This window comes from Odocoileus virginianus, chromosome 9 (genome assembly GCF_023699985.2).
Source record: "Odocoileus virginianus isolate 20LAN1187 ecotype Illinois chromosome 9, Ovbor_1.2, whole genome shotgun sequence".
Classification (NCBI taxonomy): domain Eukaryota; kingdom Metazoa; phylum Chordata; class Mammalia; order Artiodactyla; family Cervidae; genus Odocoileus; species Odocoileus virginianus.
In genome coordinates this window covers 56,938,961-56,965,428 of record NC_069682.1, presented here as the reverse complement: position 1 = coordinate 56,965,428, position 26,468 = coordinate 56,938,961, and the positions used below count along the sequence as shown (strand labels likewise).

Genomic DNA, 26,468 nt, shown 5'->3' with positions numbered 1-26,468 from the left:
CCCTAAGGGTGGATGAAAAGAAGAGGAGAAACAGAGGGCTGGACAGAGACAAAGGGAGGACAGGGCCTGCCTAGGCTTTGGCTGTTCACTGACCTCCAGGTACATGCAGGGCCATGGGCAGGGAAGGTAAACGTGCTTGTTTTATATTAGAAGAGAAGGGATATCAAAGCTGTGCTGTGTTCAGGGCCTACTAGGCAGAAAGTGCTCAGTGAATGAATGAACCAATGCCAGGAGGCTGTGTGCAAGAACTTCCCAAGTCCTCCCAAATTAACAAGAGGTAAGCCTGGCCCCAGAGAGTCCTTCTGTGTCCATTAATATGGTATGATGGGTCTCAAGTTTCCATTATTTATGAATAGGAGACATCAAGTTCTGAAATCACCAAAGTAGAATTTTATACCCGAAAGAAACACAGATACATCTGGTTGGATCTATCCACAATTTCAGTCATGACTCTTTTGGTCTTATGCATGTAAAAGATATAAATAGGGTAGTTCAGGGACATTTGGATGAAGACCTGAAGAAGGAGGAGTAAGTTATGCAGATATCTTAAGGAAGAGTGTTCTAGGCAGAAGGAACAGCTAGTGCAAAGGCAGGAGCAGAGAGGCATGCTTTAGAAATAGCTAGAAAGTCAGGGTGGTTGGTGGCAAAGGAAATGGTATTCTTGCCTGGAGAATTCCATGGACAGAGGAGCCTGGCAGGCTACAGTCCACGGGTCGAAAAGAGTCGGACACGATTAAGCGACTAACACACACACAGGGTGACAGGATCAAATAGAAAGGAGGAGAGTTTCAGGAAATGAGGACAGAGGTATTCCCAGGCAGGATGCAGATAGTGGGGCTTAGTAAGGAAATTCATTTTTACTCTGAATAAGGTGGGAGTCCTGGGAGGGTTTTGAGCATTGATTTACTCTCTACTTCTAATGGGATAACTCTGCCTGCTATGCTGAAAACAGGGGGATGGGGAAGGAGAGCAGAAATAGGGATATCAATTAGTAGGCTGTTGCATTGTAGTTGTGAGAAATTGGAAACCACCTAACTGTCCATTAGTAGGGGGGCTATTTCAGTAAACTGTCTATAGGATGGAACACTAAGCATCAGTTCAAAAAGAGTTCAATAGATCTGGACTGATAGGGAGGTATCTTTGAAGCACATTATTGAGTTAAAACACAAAGTGCTGATTGTGGGTTTGTTTGTTTTTTTCATTATGAAACCATTATAGGTTTTTTTTTTTTCTGGACCTTAAGTACTTTTTTATTGAAGTATAATTGATCATTATGGTTTTTTTTTTACTATGCAAAACAGTGCAACACTTTATCCACAGGTGTGAAGAAGTAATAACAGCTAGCACTTACCTGGCACTTACCACATACCGGGCACTCTTTGAAGTACTTTGTGCACAACTCATTTCATCCTAACAATAACCCTGTGATGTAAGTAATGTTGTATTTCCATCTTATAGATTGAGGAAATTGAGACTCAGAGAGTGGGAACTTCAGAGGGAAGGAGCTAAACAGGACACATGGATAGAAACAATAATTGGAGATTTATCTTTAATTTTTTAAAAAGAATATATCCATGTATTATTAATATTTGTGTGCTTTGAGTTTATTATTTCTCATAATGGAAGAGGAAAGATGTCTGCAAAGGAGAAGTGCAGGAAGCCAAGCTCTGTATTTAAAAAGTGAGAAGGAAAGACCCAACATTTTACTCCTACCTCTTCCAAATCTTCTTCATTCCATGTCTGTCACTCCCTCCACTGTCCAACCAGTGGTCACCAGGCCAGAAATCTGGACCTGCCTTTCAGCTCAGTAGAGACCGCCTACTTCATGGAGAATAGACAGCAGCTGGTCATTGGCTCTAGGTGGCGGAATAACCCTTGGACACCTCCAGGCGAGGTGGTTGTGATCACCCATTGACACCCCCGGAGAAGTTTACAATTGTGAGCCATTGGTGACAGTCATCAAAAGGATCTGTCTTCTACAGTTCCCATCCAACCAAACACAGGGAGCTCTGTGGGTGTCCTGGTCTCTTCCCGGCTGATGTGGAATCCATTCTGGAGGAAGGATACAGATACCTCATTGTTATCGTTCAATTGCTAAGTTGGGTCTGACTCTTCTCAACTCCGTGGACTGTAGACCACCAGGCTCCTCTATCCTCCACTATCTCCCGCAGTTTGCTCAAATTCATGTCTCTTGAGTTAGCCCATCTTGGGTGGCCCTGCATGCCCTGGATTATAACTTCGAGTTACACAAGCCCCTTTACCATGACAAGGCTGTGATCTATGATTGCACTTTGTGTATTAGTCACTCAATCATGTATGACTCTTTGCGATCCCATGGACTGTAGCCCACCAGGCTCCTCTGTCCATGGAATTTTCCAGTCAAGAATACTGGAGTGGGTAGCCATTCCCTTCTCCAGGGGATCTTCCCTACTCAGGGCTGGATCTCCCGCATTGCAGGCGGATTTACCGTCTGAGCCACAAGGGATGACACCTTGGCACACAGAAATTAAATTAGCACACAGTAATTAAAAGCAATGAAATATAGGAAACAACTAAGCATCCACCAACTGATGAATGGATAAAATGTGGTAAATCCATAGAGTGGAATAGTATTCTTTAATAAAAGGAATAAAATACTGATACATACAACAAAATAGATGAACCAGAAACATTATACTAAATAAAAGAAGTCAGACTCAAAAGGACAAACACTGTATAATTCCATCCATATGAAACTTCCAGAATAGGCAAATTCATAGAGCAGAGGAAAGTGAGTGGTGACTTTGTATTCTTCACTTCCCTGGTGGCTCAGCTGGTAAAGAATCTGCCTGTGATGTGGGAGACCTGGGTTCGATCCCTGGGTTGAGAAGATCCCCTGAAGAAGGAAAAGGCTACCCACTCCAGTATTCTGGCCTGGATAGTCCATGGAGTCGCAAAGAGTTGGACACAACCGAGCAACTTTCAGTTCACTTTCACTTTTGTATTCTTCTCCAAGTTGGAAAAGGGAAATCACTTGAAATTCCATCCTGTGCATTTGCAGTGGACCTTGGCCTAGGTCAAGGTACTTTAATATTGGAGACTTTTTCTATTTTAAAAAAACTTTCTAAATTACAAAAAATTATATATGCTTATGCATCTCTTACGTCTCCTGCACTGGCAGGTGGGTTCTTTACCACTAGCGCCACCTGGGAAGCCCATAAACATACTACCATTTGGTTAATTGTCTGCTATAATGAACAACTGGATAGTTTCCATATTTTTGCTATAACAAGTAGTACTGCTAGAAACTTCCTTATACCTGCATGTCATACATGTGTTAAGAGTTATTTTAGAACATATATATAAAAAATAGAATTGCTGGGTCATAGGTTGTGGGCATCTTCAATCCTACCCTGTAACAATAATTTTTTCCAAAGTTACTCTGTATTCTTTTTTTTTTAGATTACTTATTTATTTTTGACTGTGCTGGGTCTTTGCTGCTATGCAGCCTTTCTCTAGTTGCAGTGAGCAGGAGCTACTCTCTAATAGAGGTGTGTGGGCTTCTCATTGTGGTGGCTTCTCATTGCAGAATATGGGTTGTAGGCGCACGGGCTTCATTAGTTGTGGCACACAGGCATAGTTGCCTCATGGCATGTGGAATCTTCCCAGACCAGGGATTGAACCGATGTCCTCTGCAACGGCAGGCAGATTCTTTACCACTGGACCAACCAGGGAAGTCCCTATTCCATATTCCTGAACTTATCCAATTTTCCTCTGCCAAGGTGAGGGAGATGCTGGCAAGCAGGCAGCACCATTCCCTCCAGCTCCTGCACTGGATTGATGGTTTGCTTTCTGAGAGTAGATTGAAAGGAGCTCTAGAAGTCATTCAAAGACAAGATACTTACCAAGGTTTAGGACATCATTAAAATAATCTGGACGGAGGAGACAAGATGGCAGAGTAGAAGGACTTGAGCTCACTGACTCTCATGAAAACACCAAAAATAAGAATTAACTGCTGAACAGTCATCGACCAAAAAAAAGACAGATTTTCTCATTTGCCAATCTGATGGAATTTCAGATTTGCCAATCTGATGAACGTGAAATCATATCTCACTGAGCTTTTCATCAGCATTTTCCCTGAAAACTAGTGGGGTTGAGCATCTACCTCAATGTCTGTGGTTTATTGGCCACTTGTCTCTGTTCCTCTTTAGCATCTGCACAAGGGCTTTCTCCATTTTTCTTTTGTCTTTATCATATTGACTTCCCAGCCTTTTTTCTTATGCATGGTATTTAGAGTTGAGATGTCACAAATCTAATTTTGTGTATCTTTATCTTCATTTAACATTATACCATAAGCATCTCATCATCTAAATCTCAGCAAATGTGTTTTTATAAACAGTATTTCCCAATTTTACAAAATATAGTCATGTTTAGATAATAAAAAAGTATAAAAAAGAAAATCAAATCATCCATAATTTGACTATGTAGCAATAACCACCTTTTTGCATCCTGGTATAATCTTTTCTACTATATGTTGCATGTAATGTACATTTTAAAATAAATTAGAATAATTCTCAGAATAGCTTTGTAACCTTCTTTTTTCAAACTTCTATGGTATGAGTATTTTTCCACATCATGAAGTATGGTGTGAACTTAAATCTATTTAAAGCATCACTCTTTTTACTGAACTTCTCAGTTTTTCTATCTTGTGTTATAAATAACCATGTATGAACATTTCCGTGGATAAACTTTAGTTGCACTTCATGTTTTTTCTTAAATTCAATTCCAATCAAAGATTATTTTTCAATGATCTTTCCATAGTCTTTTTTTTTGATCATGTCAGGCAGCATATGGGATCTTAGTTCCTTGTTCCCTGACTAGGTATTGAACCCTCGCCCCCTACATTGGAAGTGGAGTCTTTTTTTTTTGGAAGTGGAGTCTTAACTACTGGACCATCATCGAAGTCCCTCCAGAACCATTTTTAAGGATCTTAATAAATCTTGCAAAGTTTCCTTCCCCAAATGCTCTATCTTCCCCAAACATGAATCTCTTCATGTCCTTTCCGTTCAGAAAGGATGGCTGGCTCCTCCAGTACCTATTTAGTGTTCAGCACCCTCGGAAACATATTTGCATTGTTTCCTTTGCCACCACTTCCTCTCAGCCATCTTGGTTTATTTCTAAGACACATCTTATTTCTAAGACCCTCTTGTTAACACTCCACACCTCTGCTCAGGCAGTGCCTTCCACCTAAAATGCCCCTCAGCTACTCTGCCCTCTGCTGGGCTCCCAAAGCCCATTGTAGACCTTCATAATAAAAGTTTCCACGTTGAAATGATTGTGACACCACAGGTTTTAATAAAGGAAATCAGATCATGTCCTGTGCCAGTTTAAAACCTTTCCATGGAACATAAGAAAAAGTTCAGAAATTGACACAAATACACTTGGGAATATAGACGATGGTAATGAGATATTTCAAGTGAGTTGGGAAAAGATAATGATACTGGGGTAACTGGGTAGTTATTTGGCAAAAATTCATGGATTCCTGCCTCACATCTTACACTGAAGGGAATTTATGATGGAACAAAGATTGAAATGTAAAATATGAAACCAAGTAGAAGAAAATAGAGAATTATTTTTATAGTGTCAAACTGGAAAAAGTCTTCATAAGAATGACATAGAACCTGGAAACCACAAAGGAAAAGACTCATACATTTAATTATATAGAAAGTAAAAGTTTTCCCATGGTAATAAATAATACGTTGGGAAACTATTGATAACTTATACGTAGGGGAGAAAAAAAAAGGGTAAACAGTCTACAAATCAATGAGAAAGAAGTTCAACAGAAAGACCAACCGAAAAAAAGGGCGAACAAGATGAACAGAGAATTCATCAGGACAAAACCTCCCCCCAAAAAAAGACTCATATAAATATGAAAAATTGCTCAACTTCACTCTTAATCAAAAGAAATGAAAAATAAAAGTGCCTCTCAGTTTTTACCTATCAGATTGGCGAAGATAAAAAAGTTTGATAACACCCTGTGTAGCTCAGGATGTGAGGCAATAATCCGTCTCATGCTTTAATGGTGGGAGGACAAACTGGTGCAGCTGCTATGTAGAGCAAGTTGCCAATATCCATTAAAACAAAACAAAAACAAATTCATATACTCAGTTACTAGCAATTCCACTTCCAGGAATTTACTTAACAGATAAACTCCCACATATGCAAAATAACCAATGAACAAGTTATAGCTTTATTTATAATAAGATAAGACTGGAAACTACCTAATTGTCCCTAAACAGGGGATTGGCAAGTAAATTACGGCATATCTTTATAAAGTATTAGTCACTCAGTCGTGTCCGACTCTTCACGACCCCATGGACTGTAGCCCACTGTCCATGGACTTCTCCAGGCAAGAATATTGGAGTCGGTAGCCATTCCCTTCCCCAGGGAATCTTCCCTACCCAGCAATCGAACCTGGATCTTCTGCATTGCAGGTGGATTCTTTACCGTCTGAGTCACCAGGGAAGCCCATATTTTTATGAAGTTGTGTGTTAATTTAAAAAATTAAAGGAGAGCTATATGGGAAAAGAGTCCAAAAAAGAATGGATATATGTATAACTGACTTTTTTTGCTGTACATCTGAAATTAACACAACATAGTAAATCAATTATACTTAAATATTTTAAAAATAAAGCAAAAAATCAGGGTAGACTGAAAACATAGAGCTCAGCAAAAAGAAGCGAGATGTAGAAGTGTTTATAGCAAGTTACCAGTTGTGTAAAACATTTTTACGTATACATTTGCTTGTGAATAAAGTGACCATCTCTGAAAGACTACAGAAGAAAGGCTTAAGAGTGATGATCTCTGAGACTTGCCTGATGGTCCAGTGATTAAGACTCTGTGCTCCCATTGCATGGAGCATGGGTTCAACCCCTGGTTGGGGAACTGAGATCCCACATGTCACACAGTCAGCAGAAAAATTAATTAATTAATTGTGATGATCTCTGTGAGGGGAACCAGGGATTAGAAAGCAGGAGTGGGAAGAGGACTTTCTATGCTCTTTGGTATATTTTTAATATCCTATTTTTAATCAACTAAATTGCCACAAAATAAAACTTTTCAATGTTTAGAATCAATTCCAACTCATTCCCACGGTAAACTTCTCAACCTCCTCTCACACCGCATTTGCCCTCCCTCAGTCACAGTGCTTCTCCTTCAGTTTCTGGGACATGCCAGAAGCTTCCTGCCTCAGAACACGTTGTACAAGCCAGTTCCTCTGCTAAGGTTGATGTTCTCTACACTCTTTCAATGGGTTGGCATATTCTTAAACTTCTGGTCTTGGGTTCTATGTCATTTCTTCAAAGAGGCCATCTCTCTCACCCTACACAAACAATTAAAAAAACAGTTGAAACAAAATGTCTGTTTCCCTCACTGGGCAGAGAGGGCACCCATTTTAATGGACCACCTCTTCCTTCACCCTCTTCATGACAATACCCTGATTTGTTTTCTTTAGAGCCCTAGTCACTATTTGAAATTACCTTGTTGGTTTTCTCAGTTGTTTACTGTCTCTCTCCACCTCAAGGGTTTAAGTCTCTATGAAAACATGGGTCATGTCTTGTCTTGTTCCTAACTCCCTTTTCAGCAACCGAAACAATAAATAATTGCTGAATGTATTTATGCAGCACAGACTATGGACTTCACAAATAACAACTCTAAAATCACCACAATAACTCAAGGAGGGAGGCTAGTTTATACTCTTTTTAGAGTTAAGGATAATTGAGGCGCGCAGCAGTTGAGTAACTTGCCAAATCGTCAAGACTAGAATCCCAAACACAAGGTTCTTAGCCACAAGGCAACGCTTTTTCGATATGCAAACTGATCGGTGTATTAAACTGACCAAAGGAATGCATGGAAATGTGAATGTAGACATTTTTCCCCTTGTGTCCGGAATCCTCAGATCTACCGCCAAGGGGCGCTCTCGCCCAGTTCTTGACGCCAGTCCTCCAGGCGCGCACTCCCTCTGCGTCTCGGGCTCGCGCGCGCTGCCGCGGCACCGGAAGTGACAGAGCTTGCAAGTTCCCCCGGTCTCTTCAGGGAAACTGAGGCCGGCTCGTTCGGAAGAGAGAGCGCGAGCCGTCAGCCAGGTAGGCCGGCCCCAGTCCGCGGCGCGGAACTTGGCCGCGAAGAGCGCTCGCGTCCGGAAACGACCTGGCCGATGAAGGGGGTTTGCGGCCCCCCACGGCTCGCGGGGCTCGCAGGTGAGAGCGCCGCCTCCCCCGTGCGTGGCAGGCGCTGTGCCCAATGGGAACCCTCGCCGTTCTGCTTCCTTGCTACCTAGGCTCATTGATTGGCTACGCCGGGGCGGGCCGCCGGGGCGAGACCCCACCTCCCAGAAAGGTCTAGGGGGCGCCCCTGAGGGAGAGCGGTTGCCTAGCAACGGGGCGGTGGCCAGGCGGGTACCCGGCCTAGCGCGCGGAGGAAGCCGCGAGGCCGCAGCCCACCCACCCCGGGCTCTGGAGAGGTGCAACCCCGGCCCTCTAAGTCCTCCCGGGGGTGCCAAGAAGCCGAACTGGGCCTGTCCCCAGGAAAACGTAGTCTCAGCTGTGGGGGGTCTCGAGCAGGCCTCGACCCTTGTCTCTGACCCGTGGAGAAGCTCGGCGCCTCACCCTCGCCGGGTCTTTGTGCAGGGCGCCGGCGGCCATTGTGTCCGTGCGGGGAATGGAGGACCCGGCAATCCCCCACCGCCACCGCCACGACCAGGGTCTTTGGGGGATTCAAAGAAAGCCAGCGGCGTTTCTGGGGGGTCTCCGGCTTTCAGCCTCCCAGAAAGGCCCGGGGATGGCCTTTCCAAAGTCAGACCGCAGATCCAAGGCAGTGTTCCCCTCCCTCTGTTTCTCATCGAAACCTTGAGCCCCATCGAGAAGTCCCTTCAGGATTTCTACGGAAGCCTCACCCAGGGCTGATACTGAAATAGAAAAAAACAAAAAAACAAAAACTAAACCTCCCACCAGCCACCTCCGAGAGAGTTCTCCTAGCTCCCAGTAGGAGGCGGAGAGCCAAGGGGCGTGCAAGAGCGAGGGGGCTGGGCTCCCGGGTGGCAGGAGGCCGCGGCTGCTGAGCGGCCGCCCTCGATCGGGGCGATGGAGGAGGAAGCAAGCGAGGGGGCCGGTTCTTGAGCTTCGTAATTCCTGTGTCGCCTGCTGAGCTCTCAGTCCGCCGGGTCGCATGATCCCTCCAGCCGGAGCTGCTTTTTTTGCCAGCCGCCGCCGCGAGGCAGGTTGACTTACCGGCATCCCCGCTGCCACCTCCTCTCCCACCTATGATACAAAAGATCTTCCGGGGGCTGCACCTGCCTGCCGTCGCCTGAGACGGATTTGAATGTAGGTGGTGAGGGGGTATGGGGGTGGGGGGCAGACTGCCCATGGGGCTGACTTTTCGAGGAAGACATTTCAGAGAAAAGGGGGTGGCTGGGATAAAAGGGGAGGAAAAAAAAAAAAGGCCGGTGTGATGATTCAGAACCCACTGGTGCTTTCAAATTGACTTCATTGAAGTACCTGGGAAGCTAGACCCAGATCTTCATAAGAGCGGCAAAGAACCCAGTTGAGTACCTGGAGTGGGGAATGGGATGTTGTAGGTAAATGGCTTGCATATTCATTTTTTTTTCCCCTGAAGCTCTTTCTTTCCCTTCAGAACCTTATCTTGGCTTTGGATCTTGGAAGAGAACCACTAAGCAGAGACCAGACCCAGTGAGTGAGCAGGTGTTTTGGACAATGGACTGGTGGAGCCCATCCTTATTATAAAAATGTCTCAGAGCAACCGGGAGCTGGTGGTTGACTTTCTCTCTTACAAGCTTTCCCAGAAAGGATACAGCTGGAGTCAGTTTAATGATGTGGAAGAGAACAGAACTGAGGCCCCAGAAGGGACAGAATCAGATATGGAAACCCGCAGTGCCATCAATGGCAACCCATCCTGGCACCTGGCAGATAGCCCTGCGGTGAATGGAGCCACTGGCCACAGCAGAAGCTTGGATGCCCGGGAAGTGATCCCCATGGCGGCGGTGAAGCAAGCCCTGAGGGAGGCAGGCGATGAGTTTGAACTGAGGTACCGACGGGCATTCAGCGACCTGACGTCCCAGCTCCACATCACCCCAGGGACAGCTTATCAGAGCTTTGAACAGGTAGTGAATGAACTCTTCCGGGACGGGGTGAACTGGGGTCGCATTGTGGCCTTTTTCTCCTTCGGTGGGGCACTGTGCGTGGAAAGCGTAGACAAGGAGATGCAGGTATTGGTGAGTCGGATCGCAACTTGGATGGCCACTTACCTGAATGACCACCTAGAGCCTTGGATCCAGGAGAACGGCGGCTGGGTAAGAACCACGCCCCTTGTGTATTCCTTTTCCTTGGCTTCTGGTCAGATCCCCAGCAACCTTTCCCCTGTGTCTCTTTTGTGCTGGGTGATTATTATTGTTTGTTAAGGAGACATAACTGGCCTCATTGTATCACAGAGGTTAACTGTTCTGAAATACAGATGACCTAGTTCTGTGAGACCAGATATCTTCATTCTGGTCTTCCTCGTGACCCTACTCTGTCATACTTGTGTTCCAGTTTCTCTGCAGAAGATAACATAGACTGTGTGTTCATTTGGCCCCAAACCTTTGAGAATGCAAAGGTAACAGGTTACCCCTCACCCTGACATAATGGCTCACAATGTTAAGGGGTGATGAGTGGAATGCCTGGAGAAGATATTATCAGTGACCCACCAGCCCCTTTAGTCTTACTCCCTTGAGATGTCAATCCTGTCCTGGGCTTCCCTCCTCCAAATCAAGTTCCTTTTATTTCAGAGTTTGCTTGGCCAGGCTTTGCATCCCTCTGGCTTGGATGGCTGAGGATTGTCTGATTTTAGGTTGTAAGCTGTGCCAGTGGGCCAGTTGTGTTTGTGCTGTGCCCCATGTTTATTGGCTCTAAAGTATGCAACTTTTCTGTGTGGTTGGCCAGTTTGTGGAGCTCTTGCTGTGTCACGCATAAGCGCAGGGACTTTGCACCTCACTGCCTGGGGTTGGTTGGGGAGCTCCAGCTGTTATGCTTGTCACTTTTCTGCCACGGCCCTGTGGCCTCTTCACTGAGCACTATTTGCTGGCAATGCAAGAACCTGGTCTTTGGGGCTCCTTGGGACATTGAGATTCAGTGACAGACTTCAGAAACCAACTGACACAGGGTGAGTCCCAGCCCTGTCACATAACTAGGTGTGTGACCTTGGACAGGCCAGTTTACCTTGAGCCTCAGGTTCTTCCACTAAAAAAATGTGGCCAACCCTCCTTGCCTTGCAGTCCTTGTAAATCTTGGAGCTGATGTGAGCACAGTGACAGGAAGTTTGCTCTCGTAGTTATTGTCAGACCCAGCTACACTTTCTCAACCCGAGTCGTGCTTCATTCCTTTGCCAGGGAAGAGAATTCCCTTGCCCTGATATCACCAAGTCAGGATGAGCTGGTGTGGAGGGACTCTTTACCTGTGGTCACTGTCATCAGCTTTTTCTCTTCTGCAGTGAACTCTGTTGTATCTCCTCGCTTATCTCCCTGCCTTAGGGAGGTGTAGGGCCTATGAGAGGTATTCATTCTGTCCATCTGAAAATTGAGCAGGCTGTGGAAAATAAGTCATCTATTGAAGGAGCTGAGGTGGAAAGGGCCAAGCACATGGACTCAGGAATGTTAAGAATGCAATTATCCAGAGGCTGGGCCTAGGGTGTGGCAGCCACTTCAGTTTACCACTGAGCAAGGGACCTCCAGGTACACCACCCCCTGTCTTATTTCCCATTTCTTTGCAACTTCATCAACTCTTCCCACTGCCTGTTCTTGTAAAAAGCAGAGTAGAGGTCAGGTGACCGGGGTGGGGCTGGGAAGGTAAAGGTGGAGGGCTTTCTTTGGCTAAGACTAACCCGACTTGAAAGCCTTTCAGTAAATGAACTCCCTGGGGGAATAAATGATTAAATAGTTCCTGTTGGTTTGTGTGATGATCTCTCTTATTCCCTCCTCCTTTGATTCTCTTTAGGGGCAAATATTTGTTTAACTTACTACAGGAGGGACAGGATTCCAGCGTTTCTGACACACCCTCTGAGGCCTAAGTAGAGACTTGGGCGTTTTGCCCCTCACTGTTATCTCTGGTGGTCCTAATACCATGTGGGTTGTGGCCAACTGTTAACAAAAGGCAATATGGGAGAGGTTCCTGGCGTGCCAGCCGGTGTCTAAGAGGGCCACCTGGACCAAGAGTTGTTAGTCAGTCACCCAGTGTTGCGTGTGGAAAGAGGTCTTCGACACAGAAACATTGGGCAAGATCATTAGATCACCACTGGATTGACATTCCATCTTCTGCTGTCTCTTTGCCCAAGAGTTATCAGAGCCCACTGGACAGCATACCATATGTTACTTACTCTTGGTGGACAGAGGGGATGTGTGCAGAAGAGCTAGTTATGCCAGAACCATTTCTGGGCTTGTGTTCTTCCCAAGGCCAGGAGGTAGAGAACATGTGACATTGGGATCCTTTGGGTAGAAGGAATCCGCCCACTTCCTCTCAGGGACCATTCTGTTTGAGCTGCACACTGGTTCCTGGAGGCTGTGCCTGGGGGATCCAAGAATGTAAGAATTATGGACCATTCCACTCTGGGATACGCTCTAAATTTAGCATCCTTGCAGGAAAGGAAAAGGAAATGAGCTTTTTACAGAGTATATCTTATGCATGAGGCATTGTATTAGGTCTTTTACTTATGCAGCCAAAATTCACTGAGCATCTTCTATGAGGCAGGCATGTGCTAGGTATTGGCTATAAGCCAGATATGGTACTTTCTCTCATGGAAATGACATGCTATTTCATATATTCCATACAATAACTTTCTAAGGTAGGTAGGTTTATTCTCAGTTTATATGTGAAGCTCCTGGTAGCTTAAATGACTGGCCCCAAGTATTCATCAGCCAGTTAAGTGACTGAGTGAGAATTTACCCCAGGTGGGCGTGACTCCAACGCTTATAATCTCTTCCCCTCCATATCACATTGTCTTAGAAGTAATAATGTGAGCCAGAGACGCTGTTCGGCCAAGCAAAACGTGCCTGTGGAGGTGTTCACTTGAGTCTGTGATGCTGGCCTTATTCAGGAACTGCAGGAAGAACAGCCCCTGTGTTGGTGGTAGCAGGCTGCCAGAGGCATGTATGTAGCTTCTAGATTTTGTCACTGGTAAAACTCAATTCAGTAACAAGATTTTGCCCAGTCTGAGTGGGCTTCTTGTTAATTTTTTGTTAAAACTTCTGGCCCTCCCAGTAGATAAGAATTGTATGCATAAAGGGAGAAGATGGCCTGCTCCAGGTATGTCTACTTAATTGTGGGTGATGCCCCAAGGACTGAAATTCCTCATCTGAATAGCCACATCACTGCTTACCTAGAGTCCACTGGTAAGATGCTGAACCTGTTTGTCTCTCTTGTCCATTCATCTCTCCCACCTGTAAAATGAACTAATGATAGCCACCTGCCATAGCTTGACTCTAGTAAATGATGTAGAACAAAGACTCTCCTGGGCCTTAATTGTATGGTGGAGGCACTTCTTTTAATGAGTGGGCTACCAGCCTCCAAAAACTGAACTTTGCCCCCAGAGTTTCTCAAGACACAAAGCCAGCCCTTGAGATACTCAGCCAGAGTAGTAGAGACTGAATGTTTCTGGGGCTTTCCAATGGGAATATGGACAGTTAGGTGGTAGGACCCAGGTGGGCCAGGCCATTTTGGGATCACTGTCCCTGGGAAACCCCTTAACTTAATGGAAACACCATTGTTGAACAGTTTTTGGGGGGTGGGGGAAGAAAACATCGTTTGGCCTTTCCCCAGGCTACATGGCTCTGTGGTCTTCTAGTTTCTGTAGGTTTCTTCTTGACTGTTCTGGCTTCATTGGCACTGATGTATGCCTTGCTGAAGCACCTCAGCGACCTTTGCAGATCTCAGCAGCTGTTGGCAATTCTGCGGTTTTCTTGGGGAAACCCCATTAGAAACCCCAAACGTGGAAATTTTTAGTAATCTCATTCAGGTCCCAAAGTGAGGTAGAAGTGTCTCAGGGGCTCCCCCTCAAAACACCCGGTTCTTCTGGAGGTACATTTGAAGTTGCCCTTAAAACTCCATCACCATCACAGGGTTTTCCAGGCTTCCTAGGATTGATTTCCACAGTAGCCCCACAGAGCCCTTCAGCTTCTGGTAGAAAATTACCCCAGGTTTTTTTCAGGGGCCTTCAATGGAACCTGCAGGGTTTTCTTGGTTTTTGTGTGGGCTACCGGAAGGTGCAGTTGTTAGTTGTCCCTTCCCCAGCTGGTATCTGTCCTGAGGCTAGAGGTTTGAGCATCCTTCCTGGTTTCTTCCGGTGCCCTCAGCCTTCCATCACAGGGCTTTCTTTCAGCAGCCATGACTTTGTCTGGGTTTACCATGGATAGATTTAGGGGTAATTCCCAGTGAGCTGCTCTTCTACGGAAACATAATCTTCTACTGCCTTAATTAGCAGGGCTCTGTCCCCACCCCCATCCTCCAACCTAATTCTGTGGAGTCCTCCCCAAGGACTGTCTCTCTTCTTTGAAGGAGTCAGTCTGCTCCTGGATCCGCTTCTCTTCTCTCTCCCCGGCCGACAGTCTGTCTTTCCTGTTCCCAGTTGGCAGATCTGAGTCAGACAATCCCAATGGGTTTTTTTGTTTAGCCTGGGGACAAGAAGACCCAGGAGACCACGATCTCTGGTTTCAAATATCTGCAGGAAGAGGGGCTAAGCCTTTTTTATTGGTATAGTACAGGAGAACTTGGATAGGTAAATCGCATTGATACAGCTTAAATTAGTGAAAAGACATTTCTAACACTACCATATCTCTATCAGGTTTAGGAGTTTCCTGAGAGTAGAGTCCATGTCTTGTCAATACTTGATTAATTGGCATTGAGCAGAGGCCTTAGGCATAGCAGATATGTAATGAAAGAGAAGCCCACTAAATTTCTGAAGAAACAGACACTTATCAAACCAGAATAATAGTAATGGGAATTGCCCTTTATTTAATTATTCATGCGTTGATTCAGATATTATTAATTGAGCTCCTATTGTGTGTCAGGCTGTCCTAGGCACTAGTGGTACAGCATTAAATAAAATTTAGTTTCTGTGTCGGGAACTCATATTCTAATGGGGAGAAACAGACAACATGTAATTGTGTTGTTTAGTATCTAAGCTGTGTCCAACTCTTCACGACTCCGTGGACTGTAACCCTCCAGGCTCCTCTGTCAATGGGATTTCCCGGGCAAGAATACTGGAGTGGGTTGCCATTTCCTTCTCCAGGGTGTCTTCCCAACCCAGGGATCCAACCCAGATCCCCTACATTGGCAGGCAGATTCTTTACTTCTCAGCCACCTGGGAAGCCCAATTATATACATATGTAACATATATCAATTGATACTAAGTGCTATGAAGAAAATAAAGTACATTGAAGTACAAGGCATGCCTAGCAAAGGAGATAAGGCTGCAGTTTTAAAAGAGTGCCTAGGGAAGGCATCACTGAAAGGTGATATTTGAGCCAAGACTGGAAGAAGGGAAGCTGGTGGTTGATGTGGGTACCTTTAGAGAGTGTGTTATAAGCAGAGGGATGGACTCAGAAGGGAGTGTGCTGGCCAGGCTCAGGGATGAAAGAGAAGGCCAGTGCAGCTGGAGAAGATACAGCAAGAGGGAAAGTGGTCAGAGGTGAGAGGGGAGAGTGGGTGGGATTGAGGGGGCAGAGTAGCCAGGGGCCCAATCTCATAGCATAGGACAGGCCATGATGAGGACTTCACCAAAAGTTGAATGAGAGGCCAGGAAAAGATCAGGAGCAGGGATGAGTTCCACAAGTTCTGAATTCCACAGGGGAGCCCAGTGAAGAGGCTGGTGTAGCAGTCAAGTGAGAAAGAAGAGTGGCTTGAATCAGGAGATAGAGGTGGAAATGGTGAACAGGGACTAAGGAACAAGACCATACTCACACGGCTTATTGGTGGGTCCGACCACCGTGAAAGCCACATTTCTTAACCACTTAGCAGTCATAGAATCAGGTTTAAGTATGCTAGATGTTCTTTGGAGATAGTCTCTTCAAATGTGGTATCCTGAATGGTCCTTCCCTCTAGCACTCTTGCTTCTGAATAATTGCACCGTGTCTGGATAGAGGTCCCAGATCACCTGTGTCTAGCTCTGTGACCTTGGGCCAGCTTCTTGAACTCTCTGAACCTTAGGACAGGTATTACCTGCTTCACAAAAGATCTAACGAGATCTGCCTGAGATGCAGAGTCTGGCAGTAGTTGGTATCGTAATTCTGACCATCTTTGCACAGAGCTTGTGTCAGAGACCTGTTCACAGAATCTACAGTATCTGTTCTCCCTTGTTTGGACTCCACAGTGAGCTTCTGGCACATCCTCAGGGCAGGCAGGCAGGCCCCGGCAGTGTTCTGTCCTGCCAGGAGCTTTGTAGTGCTCCTTTGCCATGTTGGTCAAATGCTGGTCTTTGTTAGGATCCTAGTTCTAGTCTCAGATCTGCCTCAGCTCACTGTCTCACCTTGGCTACGTCACTTCTAGGCCCCCGTTTCCCGTCTGTAAGATGGAGGTTTGGAGTTGAGTCTAGGAATCCTGCTTCTCAGTGGCCCTAGGCCTCGTGGGTCCCAGCATTGTGGCATATTTCATGATGGTTATGCTGTAGGATGGCTCTTTCCAGGGATCGAACCCATGGCCCCTGCAGTGGAAGCTCGGGGTCCTAACGCCTGGACCGCCAGTAATCCCCCCACCTCGCCTTTTTGATGCTTATAACCAACAACCCTGGAGGTGAGCAGAGAGGAATCAGGCAGAGAAAGATAAAAGTGATCTGCGCATTGGAGGAAGATGCAGGGTTTGGGCTTTCAGATCTAGATTTGACCACTTGGGTGCTGTGTGACCTGGGGCAAGTCTTTTACCTTGTAAATGGCTGTACCAGCGGTGCCTTGTTCTGAAGATTCAGTGAGTTAGTTCCTGTCATTTGGCTCTGCATAGTGACGGTTAGCATCAGCAGCAACCAGCAGTCACATCCTAGGGTTCCTTCAATCACATCACCTGGCTTCCCATTTATTACACACTGATTTTTGTAAATCGTATTTTTGCAGAAAGAAACTGCCTTTGGGACCTTCTGCTATATGGTTTCACCCCTGATGAGACTCAGGCCAAGCCAGAGCTTTAAGACTGGCTCCACGCTACAGGGCTTTTTGGTCAGACTCCAGAGCTCCCCTCGGAACTAGAGGTTTTTTTCTCCCTCTTCAGGAAATGCCATTGCAGTGACTTCCATGGACTGCTTCCTGTCCCAGCCCTGCAGCCGGATTCTTGCTGGCTAGAGTGTGGAAATTGGAAAGTAATATCCCTAAAGGCTCTCCCCACGTACAGACTCCTTTTTTGCCCATGTCTCTCCCTTTCCTCTTGTCAGTTTCTTTGTTCCCTCCCCTTTGACCCTTCGCCTGTCTTCTCTCTCCAGCTCATGATCATCCCTTAGAAAATGCATTTCCACTGAGTTCTGTCATACCTTTCCACCTACCCTTCGAGGGGGGTTGTCCAAACTCCTGGATTCTCTCCTGGCTCCACACTGAGTAGCAGTTTTAGTCTTGGACGTACCCTGGAGGGACATGAAACCTGTCACTTGCGGTGCCCTAGGTCATCCATTAACCCTCAGGGGTCCCCACCCCCTGCACAGGCCTGGGACTCCTCAGAGGTTTGGCACGTAGAAATCCTACCTCCTAGAGACAATTGATAGAGGGTCCAGTGAAGCCTGCCAGCCCCTCCCCGCGGTCACCTTCCAGGAGGAAGCTAAAAGACTGAAAACCTTGTTGGACAGTCATCTGAGGAATGGGAGCCAGCCTGGGAGGGAATTGGAACACACTCAACTATGCCTCAGATCCTTTGTTCCGCTCTTGAAAGGGAAACATTCCCCTCCCTCCTCCCTGGCCACACACACGTGCCTTTGTTCCCCCGAGTCAGGCGGGGCCGGGAACACTGTGTCCTTCCAAGGAGCCTGACTGGCCTCCCCAGAGGCTGGCCTCCTGGTCAGCAGGACTGAGGTTTTTGCTTAGGAACCCCCAGCCTCATGTCCTTTCCATAGAAGAGTCTTTCTGCCAGAGGCTGAGAACTTGCCTACAAATAGCTGCCCAGGGCCTTCCCTGGAACTCTTCCACAGGATGCCCGTGTCCCAGGATTATACAGTCCCTCCCTCTTATTCCACTTGGTGATTAATATTATTGTTAATGTTACTATTAATAGCACCTAACATTTATCAAGTGCTTATTCTATGCCAGGCATTGTTCACAATGCTTTACATGTATTAACTTATTCCATTCGTAGACAATATTCTGAAGCTGTTACTATTATTATCCCTGTTTTTCAAAGAGGCAACTGAGGTACAGAGATGTTAAGCAGCTTATGCAGGGCAGCATGGTTAGTAAGTGACAAAGCCTATGAGGATAACTTCCAAGCTCCCGCTTTTAAGCACTGCACTGCATGCACCCCCTTCCTCGACTGTGAATGGTTGTTGGCATTTATCCAGTGCTTACTATGTGGCAGGGCTTTCCCCAGCTTCATTTCTGTGTTACTGTCCAACAACCTCAGCATTACTGGACAATGAGATTTGGGGGGACTCAGCTAGTAAGAAGCAGAGTTAAGATTTGAAACCACGTCTGTCTTACTCCAAGCCTGTGTTCTTTATCTCTAAACCATCTTAAAAACCCTGCAAGGTAGGTGGTGTCATCTTCACGGTAGAGTTGAGAAGACTGAGTCTCAGAGAAAAGTGTCATGCTCGGAGCCTCACAGACTAATACCAGGATGGACCCAGGATTCAAACCTGAGGTACCTTGGGCCATGCTGGTGTTATGCCATCTGAGTCAGGCTGTGTGCAGCACCCAGCCGTTCCCTCAGCTCCCAGACACACCAGGCAAGGCTCGTTACAGGATGTATTGATCACTTTCTACAAAACCTTAGATAAAACTCTGCACTCATATTTGAAACTTAGCTTAATTTCTTGCTGGTGGTGCAGCACTATGTGAATCAGCTTTCCAGTCTCATCCACACATCTGAGAGAATAGTACCAGCCCTGCAGAATAAGCAAGGCTCAAATGAGAAAATGAAATGCAGTGTTCGTTAGTAATAATGACAGATGCTGTGTTGAGTGCTTGCTCTGTGCCAGGTGCTATGTTTATGCCCCTGACATAATCATCCTCTTTGGTTCTCATAACTGCTTTGGTGAGAAGATGGAGAATTCAGGGCTTCAAGAGGCTCTATAACATGTCCAAAGTGACACACCTTGTAAGAGGCAGAGCTGGGTCTTGCACTCAGCTGTATCTGATACCAAAGCCTACCCTCAAACCACAGCGTCATTGTTTCTTTGCAGGCCCAGACTGGCTTATTTTACCCTGAGTACCTGGCACAGGGCCTGGGGTTGGGCACAGGCTCGGCCAGGATTTGCTCAATGAACATGAAGGGTTGTTATTATTAGATGCAGGTTAGGCTACAAACAGAGAAGGCAGTGTCACCCCACTCCAGTACTCTTGCCTGGAAAAATCCATGGATGGAGGAGCCTGGTGGGCTGCAGTCCACGGGGTCACGAAGAGTCAGACATGACTGAGCGACTTCACTTTCACTTTTCACTTTCATGCATTGGAGAAGGAAATGGCAACCCACTCCAGTATTCTTGCCTGGAGAATCCCAGGAACGGGGGAGCCTGGTGGGCTGCCATCTATGGGGTCACACAGAGTCGGACACGACTGAAGTGACTGAGCAGCAGCCTACAAAAATGTCTCTGTCCTTAAGGGAGCAAACTCATTTAAAGCAGTAGGAATAGACTCACAACCCTTGGTGAACGGCTCCAGGCAAACTGTGCCAAATCTGTAGTGTAGACTCCAGAAATGGAAGAGGACAGACCCGCTCTCATATCCCACGGGTACCCAGACCTCTGCCAAACCAGCCCACTTCCACCATCAGCTACTCAGTTGGTGACTGCCCAGTGGCCTCCACCCTCAGCCTGCATCATCCTGTGCACCTTCTCCCTTGCCAGCTGCACCACCAGCTCAGACCCTCTTCTGTGCCAATAGTGGAAAGTGTCGGGAAGGAGAAAGTTCACTAGAGGCTTGAATGATAGCTTTCCCAGCAGTAGGGCTTTTTGTGCAGTTCACACCAAGTCCTCAGTTTCTTCATCCATAAAATGAAAGGTAGTAGTCATCCCTTAATGAAGATAGCCATGGTGATATTTTTTGCTTGGGCTTGCCTGGATCACTCTTCCCCTAGATCTGATCAGGGCTGTCTTAGCATTTAGGTCTCAACTCAAATATCACCTCTCCGGAGACCACCTGTGTTTACCTCCTTACTGTCTGTCTACTCTTGTAAAACCTAAGCTCCCAAAGTGCAGGAGTTTTGTCTCATGTTTCCTTCATCCCCAGCATCTCGCGTAATGCTTGGCACAAGGGACTCAGCAAATACTGAAGGAGTGAGTGACTCTAGCCCACCTAGCACGGTGCCCGAATACAGTATGCTTAGTTAGGCATCGTTACTACCTCTGAGGAAGATGTGGAGCATGAAAGCTTACAGTAGGTGAAAGAATGTGGCAAGAGCAGCCTTGGTAGGTAAGAGCAGTCCAGACAGAGCTGGAGGCTGAGATGTGTAGGAAGCATTTGGGCAACAGTGAGGAGGCAGACTGGCAGAAGAGTGTCTGGGTTGTCATAAAGCCGGTCAGGGAGAAGGGAATGGTGACTGATGGTGGGGGCCTGTGGACAGAGGGACGGGATAGTTGACATTAGAGGTGGGCCAGTTGGGGAGAGGCCCAGCACCAGAGTGATGCAGCCAGGTCCCTAGTCATCATGGAAGAGGATCCCTTGCCAGCCAGGGCTCAGCAGACAGAGCTGCAGGGAGAAAAAAAACCAGAGGCACCTGCGACCTGTGGATCAGGTAGGCTGTTCTGGTTGTTATTTTGGGGCTCTGGGCCAGGTGCAGATTCAAAGGCTTGATTGAAGCCTTTTGGCAACTCTGGTCTAAGCCGGGTAAACATCACCTGTCTTCTGCCACCTGCGGCAGCAATGCCAGGAAGGTACCCTGGGCAGGCCCAGAGGGGCCGAGCTTTCTTACTGCCCTCATGGCATAAGAAACCCCCCCAGGAGAGGCCACTCCTTTCCTGCCCCACAGCTTCCTTTCCAAAGGCCTCAGGTAGCAATAAGGTACCTCCTGTCCAAGAGGCCCCTGTGGTTCCCGCCCCTGGAAGGCAGGGGTGGGGCTTGGGAGCCGTTGACAGCTGGGCCCAGCTGGGGGGAGGGGTCAGTTTGGGAGCAGGTGCAGATTTCAGGGAGGGCGGGGCCTGAAGGGAAGTAGGGATCTTGGTAGGCTGCAAAATTTCCCTCCCATCCCCCACCCCCCAGTCACAGCTGGCTTCTCCAGGAACCTGATGACCTAGTTACAGTGCTTAGAAATTGTTAGCTTAGCTTGCAGTTCAGAGCTGTGCCAGTCTCTCGTCTCTGAGGCTTCTTGGGTCCAAAAGGTACCCTGGCATTTCCCCTGAGGGGCGTCCACGTGCAAGACATGCACCATTATCACGTGTGCAGACTTCTTGTCCAAGAGAGGAAAGAACCAGTCAGGCTTCTTCCCTTTTCCCAGGTGGGCCCCACCCCTCCTCAAGCCAGGAAAAAGACTCCCCTGCCCCTTCCTCCCCGCCACCCCTGCTTCTGTCTCTCTCTGAGGGGTTAGTGAGTGGCAAATGAAGGTCACAGACTTCTTCCCTGTAGGTTCGGCAGAGACTCTTGTTGCCCTAGGGATAGCTTGAGCATACCTAACGGTTGCCTCCTTACCTTTCCTCCTTGTGCTGATGTTCAGACCTGATAAAAGAGGGTGAGGAAAAATCTGTTGGGAGCTCTTGAGGCCCCAGCCCTTCTAGGAAGCACCTGGTCTTGGTATTCTTGATGTTTGCCTCTCCTATGCTTCCCTCGGAGAAATTCTATCCCTGTTAAGAGCCAGATTAATCTCTCTCAGCCTTAGTTTTCTCATCTTTAAAGAGGCTAAAATAATGTGCTTTTCTTGAAAGACTCTTTTGATCATGAAAATATGTGATTAAGATACATGGAGCACTTAGCATGGAGCCTAGCACGTGTAGTTACTCAGTATGACACCTACTATTACAGCTGTTACTAGCAGATTGCCGTCACAGGTGATCAAGAAGTTGTGATCACAATTGGAGCTACTCTCCAAGAGCAAACTTTTAGGCTAACAGAGTGTGTAGATACGCTTTGAACCAAGAGCTTGGAGATTTTAAGATTCCTGAAGCTGGGGACTGCAGCTCCTAACCTTGTCCCTCATATCCTCCACGAGGGCCCCTAATCATGCTGTACCCTGTGGGAGTTCGGCCAGTGTTGCTGACTGGGCATCTGGTAATGGGGTTTATTTTCTTCGATCTTTGCAAGTACCTCCAGAAAGGCAGGGATCTCCTCCTCTGCTTTATTTACTGCTCTGTCCCTGGATCCTGCCACAGAACCTGAAACATAGAAGACAGGCATCTGTTGACTGAGGCAAGACTTAATGAGTTGAATATTTAAAGAGCATAGGAGCATGCCTAGCCCATAGTAAGTGCCTGACTTTCGTCTGAATGATTAAACAATGTTGTGGGGACTCTGGCATTTTCCAGGGTGGCCTCACTCCTTGTTTGCTGTGTGGTTGTAAGCCTGTTGCCTCATCTGCTAGAGAAAGATAACACCCACCCTGCCTCGCTCTCGTGCTAGCTGAGAGGCCCAAGGAGATGATAGATGAAAAAGCACTTTGAGAACTATAAATGTTTCATCTTGTTGCTGCTCCTTCCTTGACTGAGGTCAAACCATAACTGTCATTCATTCATTCATTCATTCAACCACCAAGCACTTTTTGGGTGGAAGCAATATCCTAGCTCTTTGGCTTATCTAACTTCATGAATTTGGACAAATTACTTCTCTAAGCTTGGACATCTATAAAATGGCATTAATAATCATTTCACAGGATTGTTGGGAGAAAGACTAAGCCAAGCACTCTGAGCTTATTGAGGGTGGAAACTACATCCCATTCACTGCCATCAGCTACTACCAGGCTGAGTGGTTAGTGTCCAAGTTGATGAACGTTCATAATGATGAACAGTGTATGTAAAGTGCCCTGGCACAGAGCTTGGTATGGAGTAAAAGCTCTCCGAATTCAGGGTCTTTCCTTTTCCTTTTACTGTGAAGTTTGGTCATTCCTTGATCAGCCATTGGTTGCCTTCTGCAGTCTAATTACCCAGCAAGGCCAGACCTCTGAGTAATACTCAAATGGGAAGGCGAAATGACTACTAACTCCTCACCCCTGGATGTCCTCAGCCGCCTTGGCCAGACTGCTGAGTGGGAACTCTGACTGGCCAGGATCAGTGCAGCTTAAATATAAAACTGGAAGGCACCAGTGGGCCTCACCCCACGCTCACCTCTGATTCAAAACAAGAACAACCACCCCTTGTTCTACCCACTCCCTGTCTGCTACTCAGTGAGAAAAAATTTCCCTTTGCTCACAACACCCACATTCATATGGAACCCTAGGGATTACCATATCAAGGAAGTCCCCAGGGAGTCACTGAGAAATGGCCCTTCGGGGCAGGGTCCCCTGGGACTGGGTCCAGCAGCAGGTGCAGGCAGGAGGCCCCAGGCTGGTGGCTAAGTGATGAAACTGAGAGACAAGTAGGGCCAGACAAGAAGCCAGCCCAGAGGAAACTGCCTGCCTGTCCATGCAGGTGTCCAGGCACCTGGGAGCAGTTTCTGGCTCTGATTTAGTGGTGGAAGATAGGGTTCCACATTAGTACCCCAAGCTTCAGTATGGAGAACCCATACAACTCCAGAGCAAAGTCTACACTTGGTCCCCAGGTCAGTGGGACCCTTCTCAAACCCCTTCAAGGTGAAAGAAGTGCTTCCGCTGGGCATCACAGCACCTCCTGCTGGAAGATCTTCAGGAACGATGGAATGGTAACCAGTGGCCTTTGCTATGTTTGGGGCACTGTACTGTGCTGGGGACTTTTGAAGAGAGTGAGATCATCATTATCAGAAGTATGGGCTCTGGAGTGGGACAGAGCTGAGTTTGAATCTGGGTTCTTCACATACCAGCTGTTTGATCTTGGACTCATTCTTCTTTCTGAGCCTCAGTTACCCTGTCTCAACAATGGAGACAATGATACCTGATTTGTAGGGTTTTTGTAGGATGAAATGAGATCATACATGTCGAGCTTGGCACAGATGTTATAGTAATTTTAATAATGAAAAAGTGAAAATCACTTAGTAGTGTCTGACTCTGCGACCCCATGGACTGTAGCCCTCCAGGCGCCTCTGTCTGTGGAATTCTCTAGGCTAGAATACTGGAGTGAATAGCCATTCCCTTCTCCAGGGGATCTTCCCAACCCAGTGATCAAACCCAGGTCTCCTGCATTGCAGGCAGTTTCTTTACCATCTGAGCCACCAGGGAAGCCCAATTATAATAATAGCTAACATTTACAGAGCACTTATCCTTAAGTGTTTCATATGTATTCATTGAATTCTCAAACAATACCATTGAAGTAGGCATTCTTACTATAATTCTCATTTTACAGAGGAGAAAAGTGAGACATAGGGGAAGTTAAGGGGTTTGTAGAAAGATGCTAGGTTGGTAAGTGGTGAAGTGGTGATTGGAACTTCCATCTGGCTCCAGAGCCCACAGTGTTCTACTTCTGGATAAAGAGGGCCTCATCAGTGTTGCTGCTGTTACTCTTGTATCCAGCATTGTAGCTGTCTATGGTTTTTGGTCCATCTGCTGAATTCTAAACTCAGTGAAGGCAAGAAACTCATCTTAATCACCTTGTATCCCTAGAGACCCAACATAGTACTCATTAATATTTGCCTAATGGCTGGGAATATTCCCTTTCATCATTAATCAATCAGTAGCTCTTTATCGACCATTTCCTGTATGCTAGATTTGAGCTAAATCCTGGGAGGAATGCAAAGTACAATTCTGGCCTCTGTAAACCTAATCTGGAAGATTGGGTGTGTGGGGGTGGGGAGAGCATTCCACAGCACTGTGTCATTGGGCAGAAACTTCCACACAGGACGCAGAAACAATACAGGTGGCTTGGTGATGCTGTTTTCCAAGCTGGGATTCCCACCCCTCCCTGACTGGGCCACTCCCTCCATCTGCGGAACAAGGTGACACAGATTCTTTGCTTCTGCCCCAGCGCTGAAACTGCTCCTTCTCTTTGCTCCTCTTGAGGTGGATCAGGCAACCAGTTCATGGGAGCCTAGAATGACAGGGGAATCGGATATCGGAGCTTAAGAATACCTTTAAAAAATCACTTCTTCCTAAACACTGCAGGTAGAATGATCTTTTGGAAACCAATTTCAGATCTTGTCACATTCTTGCTTACAACCCTCCACCCACTTGGAATAAAACCCAGAGTCCTTACTGAGGCCTTCCGAAGGCCTCACTTTTCCCTCTCTAAACTCCTAGCTTAGGGACTCCTGCTCTTCCAGGCTTACCTGTCCCTGCCAGAGGGTCTCTGTAGTCTGTTCCGTCTGCCTGGAGTGCTCTGCCCTTGGTGTTTGCCTTGCTGGTTCTTTCAGTTGACTCAGCTCACAGGTCACCCCCTCTGAGCGGTTCTCTTTGACCTTTGATCTAAAGTAGCCAAGCTATTGTACCACTTAATTACTCTCTAGTCTTTTACCTTCTTGTATTTTTATCACAGCACCAACCTCTGTCTGAAATTTTCTTTTTGTTTACTTGATTTTTTGTCACCCTTCTAGAATATAAGCCCCATGATTACAATGACTTTAGTTTGGTCATCATTTTATCTCTAGTACCTAGAACTGTTCCTTATAGGTAGTAAGCATTCAGTGAATGATTTTGGAATGAACGATTGAGCAAATGAACAAACCCAAGACTTTTTTTTTCTTCAAGACATTGCTTTTATTTTATACATGAGGAAACTGAGTTAGCCCAGAGAAAAGCTAGTAAGAATTGTGAGGTTCTTTCAAGTTAACCTTTTGAATGCTCACTAAGTGCCAAGCACTCTACTTAGTGATTCATGCATTATTTTTGTCACTCATCTGTGCCATAATAAAAGTGTTTGGGATGTTTTTGTGTACCACTGTAGCATTTAAAAGAGAAATGGACCAAGTCATTATTAGCGCCTTACTCTGTTTTACAAAAAGTTGGAAACTTAGTTGGCACCTTAGAAAATTTATATGATCGAAGAATGAAGTAGCGAGTGGAGCCAAGGGAAAGGAAGGTGTAGATAAGATGAAGCTGGGACTAGGCTTAGTTCACAGAAGCAGATACCACTGAGTCCTTGAAACTGAGCCAAGTTTTTCTATCATTCTTTATGATTGGTAAGTAAATTATGCGCAGACTTGTGAAAACGATGTTATATTTTAAAAATCCAGTCATGTGCATAACCTTGGGATCATCCCAGACTCCATGTGATAGTCC

At 46.4% G+C, this 26,468-nt stretch overlaps 1 protein-coding gene across 6 annotated transcripts in view; it reads left to right on the top strand.

Moving 5' to 3' along the window:
• Positions 1-8,020: 8,020 nt before the first annotated feature.
• BCL2L1 (BCL2 like 1) overlaps positions 8,021-26,468 on the top strand; it is a 50,422-nt gene continuing 31,974 nt past the window's right edge. The window contains exons 1-2 of one of the 6 annotated variants that reach the window (XM_020915838.2): positions 8,021-8,123; positions 9,670-10,345. In XM_020915838.2, the coding sequence (XP_020771497.1) occupies positions 9,782-10,345 (564 nt within the window). In that variant the 5' untranslated portion in view covers positions 8,021-8,123; positions 9,670-9,781. The other 5 variants (XM_020915836.2, XM_020915839.2, XM_020915837.2 and 2 more) reach the window with 5 other exon arrangements.